This window comes from Poromitra crassiceps, assembly GCF_964638095.1.
Source record: "Poromitra crassiceps genome assembly, chromosome: 1".
NCBI classification, from domain to species: Eukaryota; Metazoa; Chordata; class Actinopteri; order Beryciformes; family Melamphaidae; genus Poromitra; species Poromitra crassiceps.
In genome coordinates, this window is record NC_139623.1 from 38,762,053 (window position 1) to 38,788,919 (window position 26,867).

The 26,867-nt window shown below is 44.4% G+C and overlaps 1 protein-coding gene across 1 annotated transcript in view; it reads left to right on the forward strand.

Moving 5' to 3' along the window:
- The window catches only part of rapgef6 (Rap guanine nucleotide exchange factor (GEF) 6), a gene marked incomplete at its 5' end in the record, with an annotated part of 403,897 nt that overhangs the window by 97,137 nt on the left and 279,893 nt on the right, over positions 1–26,867 (forward strand). The window contains 1 exon segment of the mRNA XM_083643176.1: positions 1,286–1,369. Within this exon segment, the coding sequence (XP_083499302.1) occupies positions 1,286–1,369 (84 nt within the window).

A 26,867-nucleotide genomic window follows, 5' to 3' on the forward strand; every position in this document is an offset into this window, starting at 1 on the left:
GTCGGTCCCCGGGCGCTGTACGAGAAAGCGACCACTGCTCCTGGCCTGCCCCAGGAGGAAAGGACAAAGCCAGGATGGGTTAAATGCAGAGGACAAATTTCACCGGCCACCGTCAGCATGTGTGTGTTGTGGCCCTCCGTGCATGTGTTGTAGTGTGTTGTGTGACAATAAAGACGGGCTGCCGTCTGAAAATCGTCGTTTAAAAAATAAATAAAAATATATCGTTTTTTTAGTAACGGACGTTACTAGCTACTAGAAACGTCTGAAAAAGACTCGAGTGTATTTTCTTCCTCTGTCTGTAGCCTGTTGTTTAATGGCGAGCTCAGGGTGATCTGGTCCAAGCTCTTTCACTCGATGCTTCTCCTGTAAAGTCCGTCTCTCAAACGGCGTCGTTTTGAGTGACTTCACAGAATTTTCTTTCTCCATTCTTGCAAAACGTCTTTTGTGTTTTATGGCAGTTGAAAACAAACTTCTTTGCTTTGCGCACGTGCTGCAGGGAGACAACAAAGCCGTCGGCGTGGGACTGCTACTCTCTGCTACTAGCGTTTATATATACTGCGTCACTACCCATCTACGTAGCAGCCTAGCCTACGTCACGACACTCACTCTACCTGACCCCACCTCCACCCGGTCGCTAGATACGTGCGCCCAGAGCCCACCCAAATCCCTTTGTTTTTGAGAGTGAACAGCGCATGTGCAACTACACAGATCCTGATACTCTAATGATCTACACTGGTGGAAACCGGAAGTAAACCGGAAGTCCCCGGACGGCGTCATTCGGTGCAAAAAAATATTGACCCAAAAACAGTACACATGTAGATAATTATGAATCTACATATTTATTGCAGATTATATACTCACTATCTAATATTCACCTCGCTCATAAAAAAAAAAATATAACGTTTTATTTCCCTCTTCTTCATGTGGATATTTACTGTCAATGATGTGGATACAGCAGGTGGGGCGGTGCCCTGGCGCCCTCTAGTGGCCGGCCGCTACTGAATTTAGATCTCAAAATGACATGGAAATACCGAGTGTAGCGGGATGCGGCAACACGGCCAAGGTGTCTGCACTGTAGGAACGTCTGACCAAGCCAGTAGTAGCGCTGCTGGGAATTGAACCCGGGGTCTCGGCGGTGGTAGGAGAGTGCTTTGAACTGGACACTACCCAGACACTGGTGGGAAAAGTTCATTTTAGGAGGCTAAGATAGCTGAACAGATGAAAGAGTGCAGTGCGCTTGGTGGGCCTGTTGCGGGGTCTCATAGTGTGTTTCTCTGTGTTCCAGCCCAGACAGCCTCGCTACCTGTTGGTACATCCTGCTCTCTGGATCAGTCTTCGTCAAGGAGCACATGTACCTGGCAATGTGTTGGTATGTCACACACACACACACACACACACACACACACACACACGGGCTGAGACATTGTCATATACAGCGAGAGGAGGCGTGACTTGTCTGACATTACACCTGAATCTACCCTGTCTTGTCAGCTTGCGTGCGTGCGTCTTTACCATGGTAAGGGAGACAGCTTGTCAGAGTTGTTTACTGGTATGTACTATATAGGGGATGGCAAGCACATACACACACACACACACACACACACACACACACACACACACACACACACACACACACACACATACACATACACACATATGCCTCTTCTAAACATGAAGTCTGGATCATGTCCAGCTAGCCAGAGCAGGATATTTTCCAGTTTTACCTTTCTAGACATGAGGAGTCTTTGTTTAGAAACAGCTGGAAATGGTCTGTATTCTCTCTGCCGATGGCGAGTAGATTGGGTGGGGGGAGGGGGTGCAGTAGGGTGTATCGATAAAAATAAATGTGATGTGGGAACAGCTTTAGTGAATCCGTAACCAAACTCGATTCAAAAACATGCAGTTTTAACGGAAGATGCATTTCGACGCATTCAGGCGATAACGTGGGGTGGCAATGTGCCAGAAAAAGTGAGCGCTTGCCTTTGTTACATCGGCCAAAATCCATCAGTCAAAATAATGGTCACACCGTCACACTAACATTACACTGTGGATGATTTTACAAGTGGCATTCAAGTCATATCTGACTGGTTTTCAATTTATTTCTCCCCACAAAAGTTAGGCTATATGTCTCGATATAGGCTGATGCAACTCTTGCATTTTTAAATAGCCTACAAGACAGACAGGTCGGGAGGAAAATAAACCATTCAAGCCGTTTGCAGCACTTGAGGAAACCGTGAGTTTGCTCATTTAATTCGTTGATATAAGCGATTGCCTGAACAATTAATTAATTAATAGGCTACGTGAACGTTAGCGGGTACTTTAGCCTATGCAGTAGGCTAAAAGTAGTAGGCTATCATCTCCTTGTTGCATTTTTAAACTGGCAGATGGGGGAGAAAGAAACGATTCAACTTTTACTTGTTTACTCACCTAATTTGGCTCTCTTCCAAATAATCCAGCCACGTAACTAACGCTACGTCCATTCATGAAAATAATGATCACTGGGACATTAATGGTTTGTAAAGTGCCATTTAACCACCCGCCCACTCAGACATACATGATCTGGAACATGAGCTGCCGGTGTTAAACAACAGCCGTTTTTCCAATAATGTGGATCCTGTACTAGGGGCTCAGATGGTCATGATGGTCGCATAAGGCGGCTAATTGTTTGTAAACATGCAGGCCGACCGGCTAGGAGCTGGTTATAATCCAGATTTCACTGCATGTTTAGAAGGGGCTATAGATTAGCTCTGTGTGATATAGTGCTGTGTTGAATGATGTGTAGTCTCAACGCCAGACCCATGAGAGTTCTTACGCTGATACACTATGTTACTGCATGCTGCAGATCTCTCTCTGGGTCTGGGACACTTTCCCTCAGCCAGCTGGGGTCAGAAGTGAACCGTTCACTTGGCCAGTGATTGGCCAGTGGTTGATTCAGTCTTCCCCAATCAGTAACGACTTTGCGATCAGACGACAGGGGAGGCCCAGCCCATTTTTCGAACCACTCTCTCATTGGTGCTACGACCTGTCACTCATTCAGTGCCAACCCCCCCTAGACCCGCCCTCAAACCCCAGAAGTGGCTGTGAAGTGGCACAGACTCATTTATGTAGTATGCGGAGCGCAGCGATTCAACGTCATATTTGAGTCTGGGGAGAGACTAAGTGATGTGTGATCTATATAGTTACATGTAATGCTTCAACTGCTTCAGCCAATAATGACCCCTGTGTGTGTGTGTGTGTGTGTGTGTGTGTGTGTTTATGTGTGCGCGCGTGCGTGCGCGCGCACACACGCTTGTGGGTTTGTGTGTGTGCATTTTAATTGAGTTCAGATGTCTTAGAAAGTCTACCAGGCAGGTACCCAACATGTGTTCCTTTATTACATTTTTTATTTGAGTAAAATAAAAACAAATCCAAGTATAACATAGCAACCTAGCCCATGTCAATATTCACCATCTAGTTAAAATGGCTTGCACCTGTTTAATAAGAAATGTTTACATTGTACTTTATTGAGTGCAGGGTCAGGTACAGAACAGCAGCCTTGGAGCCGGTCAGCGATTCAGTGTCTTGCTCAAGGAAACTTCAACATGGGGGCTTGAACCCACGTCCTCTGAAGCATCGTCTCCATAAAACATTTCTGCCGGACCCGGTAGGGCCAGCCTAGAAGAGTCTCAGGGGCTTAAATACTGACTGACTCCCTGACTGCTCATTGTTGAAACATGCCACTGGTAGTGATTGTGGATTTAGGGCTCTTAAAAAAGTTGCCCCCATTTTGGAGAAAGGCGCAGGGGCTACATTTATTTTTTTAACCATAGATGACAAACCCACTGAGAAACGAACCTCCACTCTCCACCTTCACGGAATCACCCGAAATGGCCCAACTAACCCCATAGTTGAAACCAGTGTTGGGCAAGTTACTTTCAAAATGTAATATACTACATATTACTAGTTACTTTAATTTGAAAGTAATACGTTACTTTACAATATTACTGTCTGTGTAGAGTTACTTGTTACACTACTTTTGCATTACCTTCATCAAAATAACAGCAGTAGCAGAATGACATCGGCACCCTGGAACCATCCCGAAAAACAATTTCAACCGTCTTGAAGTCAGTGTAAAACCATCCTTTTCCTTTGTTATTGTCATCTATAGTGGTTATTTGCATACAACTACACAATTTGATTAGGAAATGATTGTATCTTTATTTAAATATGTGCTTTGACAAAAATAATGTAACTCAATTTGTAACTTGAGTTACTTGACAAATTAACTGGTATAATATTACTGAAATCATATTGTAATAAGTTATATTACTGAGTTACTGCTCAAAGTAATATATTACGTGTAATATGTTACTTTTGTAATGAGTTACCCCCAACACTGGTTGAAACACACATGAGTTGGTGTTGAGCAGCAGCAGGCAGCTGAATGAAGCCTGTGACACAGGTGATTGTAATCACCCTGACCTGTGTCAACCAGTCAGTCTGTCTCCACAGCTCAGAGTGGTCTCCTCTAATGAGAGAGGAGAGCCAATGATCCTGAACAAGCTGCTATGTGGACTTTGTTTAAAGGAACGTGGCAATATTTTGGGAGATTTGCCTATATGCCATCTTCCTCAGTAGTAAGACAAGAACATACATACTAGAGCCCGACCGATATGGGATTTTTGAAACCGATACCGATACCGATTTTAGGGAATAAAAAATTACCGATACCGATAATATCGGCCGATATTTTTATTTTATTTTATTTTTGTTTTTATCATCAAATGTTTATCCCCCATTAGTGCTAATCCCCCATTAGTGCTCATTTTTTATTTATTTATCCTGGTTGCTGCTCCACCCTCTGCCGATCTGGGGAGAGCCGAAAACTGGCTCCATGCTTCCACATGGGCAGTTAGCCAGCCGCTTCTTTTCACCTGACAGGGGAAGCTTCACCGGTAGGACATAGCACATGGGAGGATCACGATATTCCAACGAGTTCCCCTCCCTCCGAACAGGCGCCCTTAACGACCAGAGGAGGCACCACATCAGCAACCCTCAAATATCAAACACTTGACAAAGATATGATTGAGTTGACATGAATTGAAATATGTGATGTAGACAGGATATTTTACAGCTTATTAATAAACTCAATGCAATGAAACAGTAAACTTAACTGGGAATTTAATAATTATAAATAACTAGAAATACAAAAACACAATAGAACAAATAGTTAAGAAAAAATATCAAATATACACAACATGCTGTCCATGCTGTCTATAACTTATATATATATATATATATATATATATATATATATATATATATATATATATATATATATATATAAAAAAAAAAATCGGCCGATTTTTTTTTTTTTTTTACCGATACCGATATATCGATAATCGCCAATATCGGCCGATAATATCGGCGGGCCCATAATATCGGTCGGGCTCTAATACATACCTTAAAATCCCCAAACGACAGTGGAGATGATTGTGGATTACAGAAGGAACCCAGCTCCACCTTCCCCCATCACCCTGGGTGACTCCCCAGTCAACACTGTGGAGTCCTTCCGCTTCCTGGGGACCATCATCAGCCAGGACCTAAAATGGGAGCTGAACATCAGAGCTCTCACCAAGAAGGCACAGCAGAGGATGTACTTCATAAGGCAGCTGAAGAAATTCAAAGTGCCAAAGGCCACGATGGTGCACTTCTACACCTCCATCATTGAGTCCATCCTCACCTCCTCCATCACCGTTTGGTCATCCACTGCGCTGAGAAGGTGATCAGATGCAACCTGCCATGATGCCATTCCTGCAGGACCTGAATGCAGCCAGGACACTGGCTTTTAGGTCACCCACAGCCCAATCACATGTAAAACGGGATAGCTGTGGCCGGACAAAATTCTTGAAACAAACGGAGACACAGAGTCCACATTGCCAAATTTATAATAATAGATAGATAGATAGATAGATAGATAGATAGATAGATAGATAGATAGATAGATAGATAGATAGATAGATACATACATAGATAGATTATGGAGATCATCTGCAATATTGGTGGTTCTATTGAAAAATAATAGCTCGGAGCAGCTCATTAAAAAATTAAGAAATTAACGTGAACTGTTCATTATTTTGGACTGTGATCTTAGTTCACAAAATTCAAAATGATTAACTAGTACCTTTTTATGTGAACTACCTTTTTATATAGCTTTTATGTGAACTTGCACTTGCACAACACTGAGTGGCAGCAGTCTGGGTCCAGCTTAACTAGGCTTGCCTAGTCACATTTTACATTTAACAGGCCTCCAGTGCAGCTCCAGCTGTAGTTTATTGTTTATTGTTTATTAGGATCCCCATTAGTTACAGCAAGGCTGCAGCTATTCTTCCTGGGGTCCGCAGTGTCCATAGTGTCCGTAGTGGGACAGCTGACGGTTTACCCCTTTTTAGAATCGATTGTTTAGACTTAAAAAAAAAAACAAGCGCTAATTCACAATATCTGCGACCAGATCTGCACATTTCCAAAATGCAGGATGACACGGGCAGCCCACCCTGAAAGGCGATTTGTGGAGAAAATGGGCGAAAAATCCAGAAAGAAATTGATAAAAAAAAAAAAAGTTTGGTGTGGAGTTGAGAGAGTTGAGGCAGCTTGTCCAACAATGACATGCAGCGCCAACTGACCAACAGAAACTGAAGCAGAAGAATAGTTGGCCGCACGTGTGTGTGTGTGTGTGTGTGTGTGTGTGTGTGTGGGTGTGGGTGTGGGTGTGGGTGTGGGTGTGGGTGTGTGTGTGTGGGTGTGGGTGTGGGTGTGGGTGTGGGTGTGGGTGTGTAGTTTACACGCGTGTGTTTTGCTGTATGGGTCAGTTGAAAACAGAGTGTGGGCGGGGTGGGGGAGGGTTGCTGGGTCGGAGGGTGTGGGGTGTGTGTGTATATGTGTGTGTTTGTGCATGTGTGTGTGTGTGTTTCTGTGAGTGTGTTTCTATAGCCGTTTTCCCACATGCGTACCGGAAAATTAACTGTAAGTCAATATCGGACATTTCCCTGAATTTCCCTTCACACCTTCACGCTCGCATATGGGAATCTAGCAGCAAAATTGCCTGTATGTTGGGGGGCGGGGGGAGGGGGGAGCTTATTTGGGGGGTCGGCAAAACTCGAAATAAGTTCGCTTGTCACACAATAAATCACACTCGTTTGACTTAAGAGCAGCGTCAAGCAGCCAGCGTAATAAACACAGCCGATTTCCCCCCTCCCCTCTCTGCTCGAGAGAGGCCAGTCCTCCGCACTTCGCAGCAGCCACACAGGACAGACACAGCGAGAATGGCAGAGGCTTGAGCTGCCCAACGCTTGTATGTATGTAGAGAAAGCAAATGCACGAAGCGAAATGTGGAAGTAGTTTGCTTTGATGTGCGTGAATGATTAGATGATGCACTTTGAAGAAGTTGGGATCCGTGTCTGAGAGAAATAGTTGCTGGTTCGATGTTTATCCGTTCACCTGCGTCGCGTTGAAGCACTTTTTACAGACTGGCTTCATTTGATGTGTCCGGGCTTGCCTTCGCCTTCGGAAATCAGCACGCCCACACATGAAGCTGACATAGGCTACCGCTCTTATTATCACAAGATCATTTCGCCAGTTTGCTTTAATGTGCGCGAATGATTAGATTATGCCTGCTGGAACATTAAGCAACTGTGTAGGCTACACCTTGCCCATGAGAGAAGGACCAGTGTCGCGGAAAATGACTGGACCCGTTTCCCACTGGTGTCCCCTTAAGAGCATACCGCTCTTCTGACTGGCTCGAAACTGGTGAAATGTCCGCGACGACGGGGTCGCGCTTATACCGGAAAACAACTTTCCCACATGCAGGCATTAGACCACGTTCCGGTCATTTAGCGGTACAAAGCGCATGTGGGAAAACGGCTTATGTGTTTGAGTCCTGTAGCAGCAGGGGTGCTGGGAAAGGGTCATAGAGGGAGCTAATCGGGGGAGTTGTGTGTGTGTGTGTGTGTGTGTGTATGTGTGTGAATATGTGTGTGTGTGGAATGCGGAACCCCAGAACAGTGGCTGGCCATGTGTTCCTGAGCAGCCTGCCCGCCTGGAGCCCAGGAGCACATCCAGGCAGGAAATGAGCAGACTACACACACACACACACACACACACACACACACACACACACACACATACACGCAGAGCAGCAGAAACAGCAGAGCGGGAGGAACAAGCTGAAGCTTTTAGTGACCAACTTGTGCTTCCTAATGGAACTGTAACTTGTGAACACTCCAGAGTATAAAACAAACGCACCCGCTTCTGGATCTCTCTATAACCCTGGAATATTCTGCCTTTGTAGCCCTTGTTCTTTGTGATTGTGGATAATATGCTGGATATCATTTCCCTTTCAAGGAACCTGAAGAAGCAGACCCCCTACTGTTTTCATGGTCAGTGTTCTTCAACCTTCCACTTGTCTCTTTTGTAGCTGCTCATTTTTTCACTATAGAGGAGAAAAAACCCAGGGCTAAATCATGTGACTTTTTTCAAACGTCCCTCTCTGTCTGTCTGTGTGCGTGGTTAAACCCATGCACAGTGCGTTTCCTGCCAGCCCGCTGCCCGCCGACTCAACGGGACAGCCAGGAATTCCCCATGGCGTGCAGGCAGGATAGCGCTGACCTGAAGTGTTGTTGCTGTTTATCTGCACTGATGATCTTAAATAGAAGCAGACTTCTCATAGAAGAAGATTACAGCAGGTTATCTGCAAATGAGAAGTGACGTTTGACTCACTCGGAGTCTACATGGTTGTGGTGGGAAGTGTCAGTCTCTGTTGAAGACTGTTGATGAGTAGGGCTGTCCCCGATGTCAATCGGGACAGCCCTATTGCTGAGGTACTATTGATTCAAACTCAAATGTTGTAGTCTGTTCTATGTCCTGAGTGAATACTGGACTGTGTGTTTTAGCCTGTTCTATGTCCTGAGTAGGGCTGCTCGATTATGGCAAAAATCATAATCACGATTATTTTGATTGATATTGAGATCACGATTATTTAACACGATTATTGACATCATTGACATTGAGAACATCATGCATTTATTGAACATTGACACTGGCTTTTCTTTTTAACATTGGATGTCTTTGGATTTGAGATATAATTAAAAATAAATAAATAAATAATAAAAGTGCAAAGATTTAGAAATAAAATAAAAACTAAAATAAATATACAGTATATGTAGGCCTACTATGTTGCAGTGAACTGCCACAACCAACTGCAACTATTAAAGGAGAATTTCGGTATTTTTGAACCTGGAGCCATTTCCTGGCATTAATTAAGATTTGGCCACTCACCTAGCGATGTCTGCGGCGTTTCTGGGCGTCCTAGCGTTGTTTTGAGATCAATATCGTCCAAGTCAGTCGTAAAATGGAGTTGATTTGGGGCCAAGTGGAAGCCTGTATTTCCTGCATCTAAATAGCTATTTTTCTTCCCGTTTTCGCCAAATATCGCCGTAATCTGATCAGTCTACATCCAGCAGAGTAATATTTCACCCCAGGCTGTTTCCTGGAGTGCACAGGGATCCACTACAGGGATCAAATTACCTCAAACGTGATCTAGGTCACCAAGTCTCGTGAAGTCCCGCGATACTTTCCTGTCGACTGGCCAAATACAGGCAGGACGCTTTGCGGTCGTGGTTTTAGCGTAACCTATGTGGGGTTTGGCGTAACCTATGTGGGATTCGAAAGAACGAAGGTTATGCCAAACCCCACATAGGTTACGCTAAAACCACGACCGCAAAGCGTCCTGCCTGTATTTGGCCAGTCGACAGGAAAGTATCGCGGGACTTCACGAGACTTGGTGACCTAGATCACGTTTGAGGTAATTTGATCCCTGTAGTGGATCCCTGTGCACTCCAGGAAACAGCCTGGGGTGAAATATTACTCTGCTGGATGTAGACTGATCAGATTACGGCGATATTTGGCGAAAACGGGAAGAAAAATAGCTATTTAGATGCAGGAAATACAGGCTTCCACTTGGCCCCAAATCAACTCCATTTTACGACTCACTTGGACGATATTGATCTCAAAACAACGCTAGGACGCCCAGAAACGCCGCAGACATCGCTAGGTGAGTGGCCAAATCTTAATTAATGCCAGGAAATGGCTCCAGGTTCAAAAAAACCGAAATTCTCCTTTAATCTACATTCAATATGTTGGTAAACATCTGAACTAGTAGTCCTTAAACCTCAAATCTAACCAAATGAGAACGCTATTGAGTAACGTCCGTTTACATTAGGCTACATTAAATTACTCATTTGGCAGATGGTTTTATCCAAAGTGACTTACGTTTAGGTTCATAATAGGCTATTGTTAATGTTTATCTGTGTTAGCTGTTGAATTATCCACAGATGTACCTGTCTCCTTTTATTGTTTTATTCTCTTATTTTATCTTATTTACTTTTTAAACCTTTTTACTGTCTGTCTATTTATATGCTATTTTATGTTGTCATGACTTGTCATATTTGTGTCTATGTTTTAAGCTCTTGCACCCCAATTCCAATGTAGTTTCGACTGCAAATGGTAAATAAACTGACTCTGACTCTGAATGCATATTCATGCATCATATCAATGCGGTCGCATTGTAAAGAGTGTCCTGAATCGATGACTGTGTTGTGGCAGGAGTAACTAGATGGGACTTTGTCTTTTTGTTCATTTAGCGTTATTTCTTGGTCATAGACCACTTTGTGAGTGGATTTCAAGAGATTAAACAGAGGGAGAGGTCATGTTGCGGGGTGCTGCCACGACCGCGCATATCTTGACAGGTGAGTCAAAACTCGCATCGCAATTCCATGCTGTATATTCGCATCGCTCATCAGTTACACATCAAGAGCGATGCGAATATACAGCACGGAATTGCGATGCGAGTTTTGACCCACCTGTCAATCACAGGCACAGACTTGGAACAAACAGTGCAAGATATGCGCAGTGTAAGGACCTTTAAACTCGGCGAAACCATAGTGTTTCCACCCCACATACGTTGTTTCACCTCTCTTCTCGACCAGTGGCTCTCTTTCTGTGAAATAAGCGGGGAGGAGAAAGCCTGTGGCTCTTCACACGACAGTCACAACTCGAGCTGGTGTGCTTTGGGGGAGGGGCCGAGCAAAGGAAGGGGTGCGCTTGATTTACAACACAAGACAGAACGAGAGAGACAAGAGACGCAAAATCGTTTGATGTCAATTATCTTGTTTTCATAATCGTGGACAGCCCAAATCGTAATCTAGATTAAAATTCGATTAATCGAGCAGCCCTAGTCCTGAGTGAATACTGGACTGTGTGCTTTAGTCTGTTCTATGTCCTGAGTGAATCCTGGACTGTGTGCTTTAGTCTGTTCTATGTCCTGAGTGAATACTGGACTGTGTGCTTTAGTCTGTTCTATGTCCTGAGTGAATCCTGGACTGTGTGCTTTAGTCTGTTCTATGTCCTGAGTGAATACTGGACTGTGTGCTTTAGTCTGTTCTATGTCCTGAGTGAATCCTGGACTGTGTGCTTTAGTCTGTTCTATGTCCTGAGTGAATACTGGACTGTGTGCTTTAGTCTGTTCTATGTCCTGAGTGAATACTGGACTGTGTGCTAGGCATGGGTCGATTTCCGGTTTTACCGGTTCGGTTCGGTGTACGAGCCCAAACCGGTTTTGACCGAAAAAACCTATTTTTTTTTTTTTTTCTTTTTTGGCCAGTCCATTCTGATTGCACTATTGTTCGTATTAGCCTCTTCTCAAGTTGCACTAGTAGGCAAAAGTCTTATTTTGTTTATTATGTTGATGTTTGAAGAAAAGTTAAGCTGAATAGTTATGAGAAATAAAAACAGTGTGTTGTTAGAGTTAAAAGGTTCTGCTTATTTATATTCAGTGTTCGTGCTGGTTGGCAGCATACCAGCTTAGAGGTGCATTATCGCCACCAACTGCAGCCGCTTTGATACGGTTTTTTGGGGAATATCGAACCGGTTTCAAAATGTTCAAACCGACCCATGCCTTGACAATACCAGCTTAGAGGTGTATTATCGCTATCAGGTGGACTGAAGTTGCACTACAGACAGTTATGGGCCACACTCGGGAGCCCTGCTTAAAAAAAAAAAAAAAAAAATTAATTACAAAAAAAAATCGGTATACCGGTTCGATCCGGTTTAGACGGCAATATCGAACCGGTTTTAAAATTTTCAAACCGACCCAGCCCTACTGTGTGCTTTAGCCTGTTCTATGTCCTGAGTGAATATTGGACTGTGTGCTTTAGTCTGTTCTATGTGCTGAGTGAATACTGGACTGTGTGCTTTAGTCTGTTCTATGTCCTGAGTGAATACTGGACTGTGTGTTTTAGCCTGTTCTATGTCCTGAGTGAATACTGGACTGTGTGCTTTAGTCTGATCTATGTCCTGAGTGAATACTGGACTGTGTGCTTTAGCCTGTTCTATGTGCTGAGTGAATACTGGACTGTGTGCTTTAGTCTGATCTATGTCCTGAGTGAATACTGCACTGTGTGTTTTAGCCTGTTCTATGTCCTGAGTGAATACTGGACTGTGTGCTTTAGTCTGATCTATGTCCTGAGTGAATACTGGACTGTGTGCTTTAGTCTGTTCTATGTGCTGAGTGAATACTGGACTGTGTGCTTTAGCCTGTTCTATGTGCTGAGTGAATACTGGACTGTGTGCTTTAGTCTGATCTATGTCCTGAGTGAATACTGGACTGTGTGCTTTAGTCTGTTCTATGTGCTGAGTGAATACTGGACTGTGTGCTTTAGTCTGTTCTATGTCCTGAGTGAATACTGGACTGTGTGCTTTAGTCTGTTCTATGTCCTGAGTGAATACTGGACTGTGTGCTTTAGTCTGATCTATGTCCTGAGTGAATACTGGACTGTGTGCTTTAGTCTGTTCTATGTGCTGAGTGAATACTACTGGACTGTGTGCTTTAGTCTGATCTATGTCCTGAGTGAATACTGCACTGTGTGCTTTAGCCTGTTCTATGTGCTGAGTGAATACTGGACTGTGTGCTTTAGTCTGTTCTATGTCCTGAGTGAATACTGGACTGTGTGCTTTAGTCTGTTCTACAGTATGTGCTGAGTGAATACTGGACTGTGTGCTTTAGTCTGTTCTATGTCCTGAGTGAATACTGGACTGTGTGCTTTAGTCTGTTCTATGTCCTGAGTGAATACTGTTGAATGTTTTAGGCAAGGCAAGGCAATTTTTAAGTACTGTATTTAGTCTTCTGTCTCCGAGCAATGAAGAAACTTCAAGCCACTACATAAGGGATTTGAAGGGATTTGAGTTGGGTGTAGCAGCTGTCGTGTTGAATGGATAGCAGTATTGTTTTGCAAATGACTCCTTGTAATGTTTCTGAATGACCCACTCTACTACCTCATTCTTTGTAGTCTGTTTGGAAGTGTGTGTGTGTGTGTGTGTGTGTGTGTGTGTGTGTGTGTGTGTGTGTGTGTGTGTGTGTGTGTGTGTGTGTGTGTGTGTGTGTGTGTGTGTGTGTGTGTCTGTGCGCGCGCTGGTGGTCTGTCTGTAGTGTTGAGTGCTGGCCAGTAGTTCCCTTGTCCCAGCCGTGTGTGTGTGTGTGTGTGTGTGTGTGTGTGTGTGAGTGAGCCAGAGTGGCCAATCGTCAACCAAGTATTGGAACTGGGAGAAAGAGAACGACACAGAGGGAACGGAGAAGCAGAATTGTGCGTGCGTGAGTGTGTGTGTGCGTGTGTGTGTGTTTGTGTGTGTGCGTGCGTGCGTGCGCGTGCGTGTGTGTGCGTGTGTGTGTGTGCGTGCGTGCGTGCGCGCGTGCGTGCGTGCGTGCGCGTGCGTGCGTGTGTGCGTGCGTGCGTTAGACTGTGGTCTGCGGTTTTCTATCTTTACTGTTGGCCATCATTACCATGGAAACGTGGGTGCCAAATGTTCCTGGATCTGTGCTTTCTTTGGTTTTTGGACCAAAGCCTCCTAAAGCCGACAGTTTGAGTCGCATAACATGATCTGTCAGCTCGGAGATGAGGCGCTAACCATCGCTCACAACCAGCCTTTCCAAACATGCTCACTTTTACAGCTCACAGTTCAGTCGCAGCATGTTCTGCAGCAAAGTAAATAGACGGTCATGAAATGGCTCCACATTTTAAATGCTTTGAGAAGCGAGCTTGTGACCGGAAGGTCGTGGGTTCAATCCCCGGGACCGGCAGGATATATCTGGGTGGGGAAAGTGAAAAGGCAGCGCTTGCCCCTCCCTCAATACCACCACTGAGGTGCCCTTGAGCAAGGCCCTTAACCCCAACTGCTCCAGTGGAGCTGGTCAGTGGCCATTAGATCAGACTGTGGTTGTACTCGTCAGCTTCCAGGTGTGAATGTGAACAGGGCTCTCCTGAAAAACAGAGCATTCCTCTCTAGTGAGACTCCCCCTGTATAAATAAAGGTAAAAAAAAAAAGTGATTTCCAGTAGTGGCAGATCTGCAACACATAGCTTTTACATCTAATCTACACAAAAATGATAACGCAATTTCGTGTCAGATATCAAGAGGCTATTATTTTTTCCTGTGGTTTTAAAAGCGGCCAGTACTGTAACGACCAGGTATGATCCCCACACAGCCGACACATACAGAGTACAGTACACTAGTACAGTACAGTAGAACCGTACCGTACACTAGTATAGTACAGTAGTACAGTACAGTAGTACAGTACAGTACACTAGTACAGTACAGTAGAACAGTACCGTACAGTACACTAGTACAGTACAGTAGAACAGTACCGTACACTAGTACAGTACAGTAGAACCGTACCGTACACTAGTATAGTACAGTAGTACAGTACAGTAGTACAGTACAGTACACTAGTACAGTACAGTAGAACCGTACCGTACACTAGTATAGTACAGTAGTACAGTACAGTAGTACAGTACAGTACACTAGTACAGTACAGTAGAACAGTACCGTACAGTACACTAGTACAGTACAGTAGAACAGTACCGTACACTAGTACAGTGCAGTAGTACTTCTGGACAAGCTTCCAACGGAGGCGGACGCATTTCTTCTCTCTCCATTCCTCCCTCTCCTACTCCCTTCCCCTCTCCCCCTCATCCCTCTGCTTCTGCTACCCGGAGCCAATCTTGCATTTGTCTCTTCGAAACTACAAATATGGATTATATGGCTGGTCTCTCAACGAATTCGACAAAATTATTGTGGGGTCCGGGGAACCCCCCCTCTGCCCAGATGGGACCTTCGCCGCGGGATACGGGAAGACAGCAGTCATTGACCCTAGGCTGCACGTCACGATAAACGAGATGAGCGGGGCAGTGAGTACTTGGACTATTGCGATTTCTGATCTGAATCGTAAAAATGGATTACTTCTTGGAGATATCACTGCCGCTGCGCCGAAGTGTTTAAAACCGAGGATCAGGACTGACTCGTGTGAGGAATGTTGTTGATCCTACACCCACCGGGGAAAACCAAAATAACGGATTTAATCTGGCCACCTGCTAAGCCGTCAAGGACACTAGCAGCAAAACTCTCCTGAAGCCCTGAGTGCAACCTGCGTCTCCAACGCCCTGACATCTGACGCATGAACTCTGGACTGAATTGACGAGGCCATCTCCACAGCAACGCTGTGTTCAGCCGGAGGAGGCTCAGACTACACACACACACAAACACCCATGGACCCTAAGGACTCACAGGCCAACACACGGTCACGCACGCACTCCCCCAAACCCCCCCCCCCCCTCCCGCCCCCCTCCCCTAAACCCCACCCCCCGCCTCCAGCAACTCCCCCCGCTTTGCAACCCCCCCGCCCACCCCCCTTCCCTCCCACGAAGAACCAAACCGGCGCTGTAATGGCAGCCTCCCTGGTGTCGTGGTGTGGGTTGTCTTTGCTGGTAATCCTGTACATTTACAACAAATGTATCTGTATAATATTGAAGTGTGCCTTTATTACTTTTTCTAACTAGTAATAATGTGAATTCTGAGTTATTTCATTTATATGCTTTGTCCAATCCAAATTGCTGGCGCTGTTCAATGGCGACCCGGTTTTGCTCTCCGACTCTGAGAGCGAACCAAGCAGAATTTCGCTCGTGATACTTGTACCATGAAGTGACAATAAAGTAAATCTCTCTCTCTCTACAGTACAGTACACTAGTACAAGATTCAAGATTTTTATTGACACTCCGTAGTACAAGTATCACGTGTGAAATTCTTGTGCTGTAGGCTCCGTTACAACATAGTGCAAAAAATAAAAGATATATAAATAAAAACAAGAGGCAACAAGCAATAAAGCAGTAAGACACGCCACAGACAGTGGCGTATTCACTGCCCATAGTGCAAATGGCATGAACATACTTTAAACATAATTAAACGTAATAACATTCTGTTAGGTGCAAATAGCGTATACCTAATTAAACATACTATTGAACATTAGTCATACATAATGGTAGCATCTACAGTGCGGTACAGTACGGCTACTACACTATTTGTATATGTTAAGGAGTCTCGTGGCCTGTGAGAAGAAACTGTCCCTCAAGCGATTTGTGCGTGCTCTTGGGACCCTGTATCTCCCCCCTGAGGGTAGCAGGGAGAACAGACTGTTGTGGGGGTGGTTTGTGTCTTTGATGATCTTCAGGGACCTCCTGAGGCACTGCTGGTTGTACAGATCTTGCAGTTCTGGCAACTCACATCCTGTTACGTGCTGGGCCGCACGCCTCACCCTTCTTAGCACCCTGCGGTCCATGGTGGTGCAGTTCCCGTACCAGGTGGTGAAGCAGCCAGTCAGCAGGCTTTCAATGGTGCCTCTGTAGAAGTCCCTGAGGATTTTTGGCCTTAGCCCGAATTTCTTCAGGCGCCTGAGTCTGTGTAGTCGCTGTTGGGCCTTTTTGACAACAGTGGCGGTGTGACCGGCCCATGTCAGGTCCTGGTGGATATTGACTCCCAGGTAGTTGAAGCTGTCCACCCTTTCCACCACTGTGCCGTTGATGGTGATTGGGGGGTGTGCGCCCCCCCCCCCCCCCCCTCCTGTAGTCTACAATGACCTCCTTTGTCTTGGAGACGTTCAGAGAGAGGTGGTTGTCCTGGCACCATTGTTCCAGGGCCTCCACCTCCTTTCTGTAGGCTGTCTCGTCGCTCCTGGAGATCCGCCCCACGACCGCTGTGTCATCTGCAAACTTCATGATGGTGTTCGAAGTTTGAGTCGCCACGCAGTCGTGGGTGTAGAGGTCATACCAGAAGGGGCTGGAGACGCACCCCTGTGGCGCTCCTATGCTGATGGTCAGTGGGGAGGAGGTGAGGTTGCCCACTCTCACCACCTGGCGGCGGTCTGTTAGAAAGTCCAGGATCCAGTCACACATTGCTGTGCTTACTCCCAGATCTTTGAGTTTGCTTACCAGCCTGGAGGGTACTATGGTGTTGAATGCTGAGCTGTAGTCCACGAACAGCATTCTCACATAGGTGTCCTTCCCCTCCAGGTGGGAGAGGGCGGTGTGGAGCACGTGTGCTACTGCATCCGCTGTGCTCCTGTTGGGGCGGTAGAACAATGCAGTAGAACCGTACCGTACACTAGTACAGTGCAGTAGTACAATACTGTACACTAGTACAGTGCAGTAGAACTGTACCGTACACTAGTACAGTGCAATATTACAGTACAGTACACTAGTACAGTGCAGTAGTACAATACTGTACACTAGTACAGTGCAGTAGAACCGTACCGTACACTAGTACAGTGCAATATTACAGTACAGTACCGTACACTAGTACATTACAGTAGAACAGTATAGTACAGTTAGGGATGCAACGGTATGAGTTTTTGACGGTATGATAACCTTGGACAAAAATACCACGGTATTGCGGTATCACCGACCTTTATGTGTTGTAAAATCTGGCATAAATATATATATATATGTATATATATATATATATATTTTGGCCATTGAACAAAATGTATTTTAATTTTTAAATAACATGGTTTGCTGAATTGTGGGCTGACATGTTAATGTAACCTACATCTGTAATGACAGTTAACTGTGGCAAATATTTGTGCGTTTTATAGTACTATTCTTAAACAGTTAGTTCATCTAATTAATTTGATGTAAAACTAAAACATAATAGTAGAAATAATAGAAATAACGCGTAAATAACAACAAATTGACATCCATTCTCATGGCCGATGGTCACATTTGTCCATGTCGGTCATTTAGAGGCACGCACAAAAAGGTGTGGACCAAAGCAACTCAGCAGGCAACTATAATATCAAAGCAAAAAATGAGCTGCTTAGAGTTTTAAAGGTAAATCAATTTAATAACAAGTAGTAGAAGTAATACAGCCTGATGAAAACCAACGGTTGAAACGCGTTGCGTTTGTGTCTTGCCCGTATCACCTATTTGAAGATGTACACTGTTTGTTAACTGTGAAGTACGCAGGTACAAATTACTTCTTATTAAATTGATTTACCTTTAAAACTCTAAGCAGCTCATTTTTTGCTTTGATATTATAGGTCATTTAGAGGCACCAGTATTTCATAACCAGTTTAAAAGTTCCATCTATGGATTTAATTTTAACGTTATATGTTATAGCCTACTTGGGCGGAGGGCAGATATGCGGTTGCTATGATGACCTGGTGTGGGCGGAGGCGAGTAAACTAGCTATGGAAACAGAGTCTATATCAAGTAGAGACGAGTAAGACCATGTAGAGTAGAGCTGTACTGTGCTGTTATATGTGGTGGAAATCAGCCAATAGTAGGCTACACACAAGCTCTATCCCACTGAGTGTCCCTGTGCTGAGCGGCGCTTCTCTGTCTCTCTCTCTCACACACACACACACACACACACACACACACACACACACACACACACACACACACACACACACACACACACACACACACACACACACACACACACACACACACACAAGTTTTAAGTTTGTACCTCATTTTCCACTAGCGGGCTTTCTCGTCATTTACAACAATTACGGGGGCCGTGTAAGCTGCACTCTGCAAGCGACCTGGGCACTTTGTTTTGGGGAAACAGCTGATACCGTGGGGAAGGTATGACGGCAAATGCTTTTGATACCCGTGACTTTTCAAACCGTGGTATACCTTCAAACCGGACACCGCTGCATCCCTAAGTACAGTAGTACAGTACAGTACAGTACAGTACAGTACAGTACATGTGCAGTCTGTGTCTCAGACACAGGAATTAGGAAATAACTTCCTAATTAACGCTGACTGAAATGTTCTAAAAATCCAAACAAACACAGTCTAATTCATGGTATGCTGCCTTACAAATCCAAAGACTTTTTTTTATATGATTATTACCTTAATCACCAATCATGGCCTTTGACAGAGTCACTGCTGTTTTGCTGTTTCTTTTCTATAGACATCTCCCTTATTACTGTTACTTTTGTGTGTTCTTGGTCACACAGCTAGTGATGCTAGTTCTGTGTGTGTGTGTGTGTGTGTGTGTGTGTGTGTGTGTGTGTGTGTGTGTGTGTGTGTGTGTGTGTGTGTGTGTGTGTGTGTGTGTGTGTGTGTGTGTGTGTGTGCGCGCGCGTGTGGCTTAGTGTCTCTGCCGGCTGTCATGGTTTATTGCCCAGGGCATTGCAGCTGTCAGTGGACCTGGCTGACCCTGTTCTCCCCTCTGCCAGCCACTTGTTTCAGCAAGAGAAGGGAGAGAGATCATCACCTGCTGAGGTCCAACACAGGGAGCACAGGTTCTCTGCGCTGCTGGCAACAGTTTCATCCCAGTGGCAAGATGACCTATAAAACAAAATAACAAAAACTTGATACTTAGAAGAATACTCAACAAAAAGTTTGCTGTAGATCACTGAAGGCCTGTCTCACACATAATCACTTAAAGACTGACTTGTTTTTATCATCTGAAATGATGATGGACTGATTGCCAAAATGTGTGGCAAATAGGGTTGTGCGATGTCATTCAAATGGCCATCGTGATTGTTTCACAGTGAACCATCGTGATGGACGATGGCATCGTCATTGACGGGGGTGGGGGGAATAATTAATTATTTATTAAGTCGCTGCGGTGCCATTAGCTACGCCGCTGCAATGCGTTCACATTAACAGGACAGCTGGGCTCTACATAGACTACTATTAGTAGCCTCTGTGCTAACAGCACAGAGCCAGGCGACTGAAGCAGTGGGGCTGTCACTACCAGCAATGTGAACGGTGCAAAACAAATAACGTTACAGATCCTCACCAACAAGGTGTGTGTGTGTTGAATTTAACTAGCTGGCAGAACACTGACTGAATTACTGGCTGATATAACGTTAGATTCGCGTGGGCTTTTGAACCTAATGAGAGAGTGAGTTGAGGAGAAATGGCTGAGAAATGGCTCGAGAAACAGCAGCAGCAGCAGCTTCTGTAACTAATGGAGCGACTCCAACTTTCACTTTGGAAACAGGCGAGTTAAATTCGCAGTTGAAGTCTTGTACTCACTTTGGGTTGAAAACAGGAAAGAACGTGAAGTTTCTTCTTTGTCTTAACACGTTCACTGCCGTCGACGAGTTATCTCGTCAAAAAAAATCCAACGGTTGACTGCCGTCAATTTTTTTTTTTTTTTTTTTTTGACGGTGGGATGTGGATCAAACCCTTTTACATCTCCTATAAAAATATGGGAGCCACCGAACGTGTACAACCCATTCCACCGACCCACTAAGTGGCGACAGTGCTCTCCAGACTAGAGAAAGCCGAGCCAAAACTGCAGGGAAAAGCGTGAGGAAACCATTCTCATACTGTAGAATGGTTTGGCGAAAACGCTTTCGCGCTGGCGCACAACGGTGGCGCACAACGGTGGGGGGTTCCAAAAATAGACTGGGTGCAACACACTTTGAAACACGCAGCATAAAGGCCAGAATCGCATGCAGCTTCATCCCAGGGGGATGGGGCTGCTGTTATGGAGGAAATTACTGTTCCCGATCCAGACTCGCCCGACGAGCAGCCGCCAGGCAGCACAGACAGGCAGCAGAAACTCGCTTGTGACACACCCGCTGCAGAGCCACGGAGGGAGGAGTTTGAAGGAGAGGGGGGTGGGGGTGCTGTTATGGAGGAAATTACTGTTCAGAACTATTGTTTAGATGTCTGATGTCTTACTGATGCCAAAAATAAATGGTTAAAGTGACTGTTCTGCCTGTTCTATCGAATTTCACAAAAATGCAATTATCTCAGCTTTCATTCTCAGACGCTGAAACCATGCTGTATTCAACTGCTAATGCCTACATAACTACTAACTCTACAAACTAACTCTTTTAGACAGAGAAAGCTCACATTCTATTAGTTCTTTTGAGATATTTTGTGTTCACAAAGTCCTAGCAGAAAATAATCCTCGGCTCTTGAAAGATGAGCCAGAATCCTCAAAAAAAACCTTGGCAGAAGCTACCTACAGTAAAAAAAAAAACTGTTGGCAGTGAATATGTTAACAAGTTTTCACAACAAAACAACCGACTTCTCACGTGCGGGGAATGCCCCGGCGACATTAAACAAGCGCACCCAGTTCAGAGAAGCAGTAGAGCGGAGGAGGAGGAGGGGGAGGGGAGGCTTCTCTGAACTGAACTGGGTGCGCTTGTTTAATGTAGCCCACGCGTCCCGGTAAGTGGACTTGGCCTTTTTTTATTATTAAAACGGCACAATTTTAATTTGAACAGATAATTAATTACGATGATCCGATGTAGAAGGCTCAGAGGTCGATGGGGGGTCGGCCCATCACGATGGTCGATGCCATCGTCCATCGTGCCAACCCTAGTGGCAAACCTACGTTTGTGTTTGGTTTTTTCTTTAGGACTATTGTTTTCCTGCACTTTGCCAGCTCCTGGAAAAACTAGAACAGGAAAGTCATTGAATTACAGTATGTTATGGTTTGCTATTGAAGTCATCTTAAGATAGATTTTTGGTATTATTTTTTGTATTTTAGTCTTGTCTTGAATTTTCAGATATCAGTCGTAGATACGTTTCTGGTTTCTTTTGGTCTGCTTAGGTGCCAGATGGGGGGCGGGGGGGGGGCAGCAGGTTTTTGCCACTCTTAGTCTTAAATGTGTGGTCACTTTTTAAATGAATGTATTGGCTGCTTGTTCTGCTATAGACTAAATACAGAAGTTAATCAATGCTGTGGTAGAGTCATCGCCCATTCTCTTCTTTTCCTCCCTGAGCCGCACATTCGCACGATGATGTCATCTGCTGGGTAGACACACACTCACACTCACACAGACCCAGACAGAGACACAGACTGAGACAGGCTTGGCAGGCTGCGTGCAGCACTGACAGGGAGCATGCGTCCCGCCTCAGTGGAGTGTGGAGAGAGCTGTCAGAGTCGGGCTGACCTCCAGGCTAAGGGCTCTCTGGGAGAACTCCGAGCCCAGCAGACTGCATCCCTCCCTGGGTACACTCTCTGCCAGGCATTGGTTTGTAGAGTGGAGTGGGAGATGCAGTATAAATAGTGTATGGATGTTGTTGTGGTTGTTGTTTAATAAGCATTAGGTTTTTGGGGGACAGAACTGGCACCCATTTCCATCTGGTTTTTGTTGTTGTTCTGTTCATACTCCTTTGTTGTTGTTCTGTTCATACTCCTTTGTTGTTGTTCTGTTCATACTCCTTTGTTGTTGTTCTGTTCATACTCCTCCGGGGAATATCAAGAAGCCTGATGACTCATTTGATCAGATAACCAGATGAACTTAGAATACACAGTTCTTGAGATGTGGGAACATTTGGGGACTTTAACTCTCGGACCTGGGTTCAATCCCCCATGTTGACAAGCATTTGCCTTCCGAAGTGTCCTTGAACAAGACAATAAATCTCTACTAGCTTCAAAACGTTTTTCTTGTTCTTTCTTCCTTCTGCTTGCTTATTCCCTTGTTTCTTCTTCATATTGTAAATGCAATAGGTGTAGAATACGTGCATAACGAGGGCTTTCTAAACTGGCTATTATACTGACTATTGATTAGGTATTACCGCTCAGCTTTTAAAATCAATCATCATATAGATATAATCCAACATTATTGGCTGATTTGGCACATATAATTTCATTTTTATGTATGTCTGCTTTAATTCAAAACTCAAACTGCATTCAGAAATGTCAATAAAATAATTTTATTCTTCCAAATTATTGGGACTCATCACAGTCATAATCACGTCATCGAGCCAGCTAATCTGGAGCATCATTTTAGCTATATTCAGCACAGCAGCCAAAAAGCTGGAGGGTTGTAGGTATATCAGCCTGGATCAATGCTCTAAAGTTGGTCTCAGACTAGTAGGAGTTTATAAAATCGTAACCAAATCAGGTTGCATCACACATACAAGGAGAAACCTAACCCATTTTCTCTAAAATCCCAAACAAGATCACACGACAAGTTTAGAACATCGCGATGCATCACACACTACTGTTTGTTAATATAGCGCTGGCAGCTAGACATGTGTGTTTAGCCTAGTGCTAAAAAGTGCTAAAAGGTTTCCCGTTGCACTGTCAGCTGTGCCGGCAAGGAAGTTGTATAATCCAATGTTGAAAGGCATAATGACATGACGTCGCGGAATGACATAATGACATGACAGATTTGATCTGTACTGTACACAGCTCACATTAACAGATAATCTGTGCCCAACTTCAGTTCTGACTAGAGATGCAGCGGTATGAGTTTTTGACGGTATGATAACCTTGGACAAAAATACCACGGTTTCACGGTATAACGGTATCGCAGACCTTTATGTGTTATTGTGAAATCTGGCAACAACAAAAATACATACTTTTTTTTGCCATTGAAGAAAATGTATTTTATTTTATTTATTTCATCTAATTAATTTATGTGAAACTAAAACACATCATAATATCAAATAAATGCTCATCTTTTGTCAAATCGGATTGGACACTGGACATAAATGATTGTTTCAATGTTGATGCACTGCACACACACACACACACACACACACACACACACACACACACACACACACACACACACACACACACACACACACACACACACACACACACACACACACACTATCCAAAAGTACTGTAGGGCAAATATTAGAGATCCAGATATTTTGGAAGAAAGTTGCAGTACAGCACAGTCTGACACTAGATGCATGTGTCGTAAGCACAGGAAAAATAGTGTAATGCATTGCTAGCTTATAATGGATGCAAGCAGACATAATGTAAACACACACACTTCTGCCTCTCTGTAGCCACTTTCAGACATGAGCTCCGGGTCAGGTCAGGGTTGCTTCCCCTGAGCCTGACCTGGGCGATACGTGAAGTGTACCCTTTCAGACATGAGGCATGTTGCTTTCATACATGTGGAGCACCTCTGGGTGTAAAGTAGAGAGGGTGGGGGGAATTTGAGCATGACCACACAATGGGGAGTTGTGAAAACTGACCACACAGCTGCACTTCACTGTCTGAGCATAGCCTTAAGCAGACAATTGGACTCGAGTCATAGGGACTCGGACTCGAGTCGACTCGAGTCGCAAATTTGACGACTTCCGACTCGACTCGGACTTGGAAGGTAAATACTTGAAACTCGACTCGGACTTGGAAGAAAATGACTCGAAACTCGACTCGGACTTGTGACAAGATCAGCCGAGTGCACCAGCTGGGCGTACGCCTAGGTTTACACGCTACGTCCGATGTAGAACTCAAAGTTACGACTAACTTAATTTTATGACTAGTGCACCCTGTATGCGCTGCGTCTGTGTATGGAGCAGGCGTAAAAGTTACACCCAAATGCGTAGCTACTCACTGACAGCTGTCTCATCTTGATCTGCGCGTGATGCGGCCGGAATCTTCTCCAAAAATATCGATCGATATGTGCTGTAAATATAGACGTTTTGGGCGCAGGACCTCCGCTCGTCGGCGGGTTTTAAGCTGATGCGTCGGAAGATCTTTCAATTTCTTCCTGACTTCGTCAACTGCCCGCAGTGCGCAGTCTGCCATCGCATTCAGTACTGATTGCACTTGTGATCAAACTGCTTGTGTTGGCGCTGTTAAATTGAGCTGTGAGAACGTTTCTATGCTTTGAATACAACTCTATAAGTTTGAGCTGAGTTGGAGCTGTCTGTCAGCTGTCTCGAGCTCGTCTGAGAGAAGTGTGTTGCTTGGCAACAAGCACGTATTAACGTGAACGCGCACGTCTGCAGCCTAAATAATCTCTGCCTTGTCATTTTTTCTAACCTGTGACTCGACTTGACATAACCTGTGACTCGACTCGAGACTTGACTTGAAATAACATTGTGACTTGACTTGACTTGACTTGCCGACAAAAGGAAAGACTTGGGACTTGCTTGAGACTCGGGACCAATTGACTTGAGACTCGCTTGGGACTCGGATCAGAGGGACTTGGACAATTGTCTGGCCTTAAGTGAATCGCATTGACATTCAACAAACTATCACGACATGCAGAGTCTGAAAACAAGTTGCTATGGGCGATAACTGCCTAACATTCACGGCCTGTAATCGTTTGCGCATAACGTTAGCAAATAATTAAACAACCCTACAACTCACGCCCAGATGCATCGATTTCCTTGAGTGTCAAGTGCTACAAAAAAACAGGTATTTGCTATGTTCAGTCCTAAAATGCATCAATCCTACTATTATACAGAATACAGGAAGCTAGATGTTTTTACCTTCAAAATAAAATCAATGTTGTATTACTTAGTAACAAAAAATCAGAACGGTCGACTCACTACGGGTTAAAATTTACTTTTTGAAGGGAGCAGATATTCTTCCAGTTTATCTCTGTTCTGTATCTTTTGGATCACACACACAAAAAAACATTCCACGTGCATTTACTTTATTTAATTGCCATTATTGCGAAGGTTGTACCCGGAAGTTTCTGTTTTCTACTGCCTGACTTGACGCTACTTGGAATTTGCGGTTCTGCACGTGAATCTTAACAAACGCTGTGTAAACGTTAAATCAAAGGCATGAACGCAACCAGATCCAGATACCCTACCTAGCGATGTCCAATACTGGGAAGCAGGATGACCCTCGTGTCCAAAAATGCTCTATTTTAAAGGTGTGTGCTGTGCGAAGCTATGCAGCATCTCCATGTGATGAGTGGAGTGAGCTAAAGTGAGATGACATGCAGCATCTCCATGTGATGAGTGAGCTAAAGTGAGATGACATGCAGCATCTCCATGTGATGAGTGAGCTAAAGTGAGATGACATGCAGCATCTCCATTAGGGGTGTCAAAAATAATCGATTATACGATGCATCGCGATGCGGACGTGCACGATTCTGCATCGATTAACAAATATCAAAAATCGATTATAAAAAAAAAAAAAAAAAAAAAAATTATAATCAAATAAAATAGAATGTAAGTACATGCAGTTGTTTATTTTAATTATGGGTCATAATACAATGCAATTCCAAATGCACTTTTATTTTAAAAGTAGCCACACAGTGAGAAAAAAGAAAGTGAGAAAAAATAAATCATGTATTGCGGAAAAAGTGATGCATCGATTTAAGATGCATCGCGATGCATCGCGATGCATCGTTTAATCGAATCGAATCGAATCGTTGACAGATGAATCGTAATCGAATCGAATCGGGAGGCCAGTGAAGATTCACAGCCCTAATCTCCATGTGATGAGTGGATTAATGCTCTCACCACGCCATCATCAGCTGCTCTTCTCCTGCATATCAACAACCCCGCTGGCTGGATCTCAGCCTAAAAGCCCTGCAGACAAAGACTCACATTGTGCCCAAGCTGTTTATCGGTCACAGTGGTTTGAACCTGATCCTGGCCTGAGCCAAAATGTTCCTTCTGAAAGGGATAGCTTGACATATTGAAGTTCAGTCTGTTATTTCCTTCACCAACCACTTGTCAAAAAGCATGGAAAATGTTGGTACAGTGGTAGACGGATCAATAAGCGTCTTTTACCGCAACGCGGCGTTAATTCTGT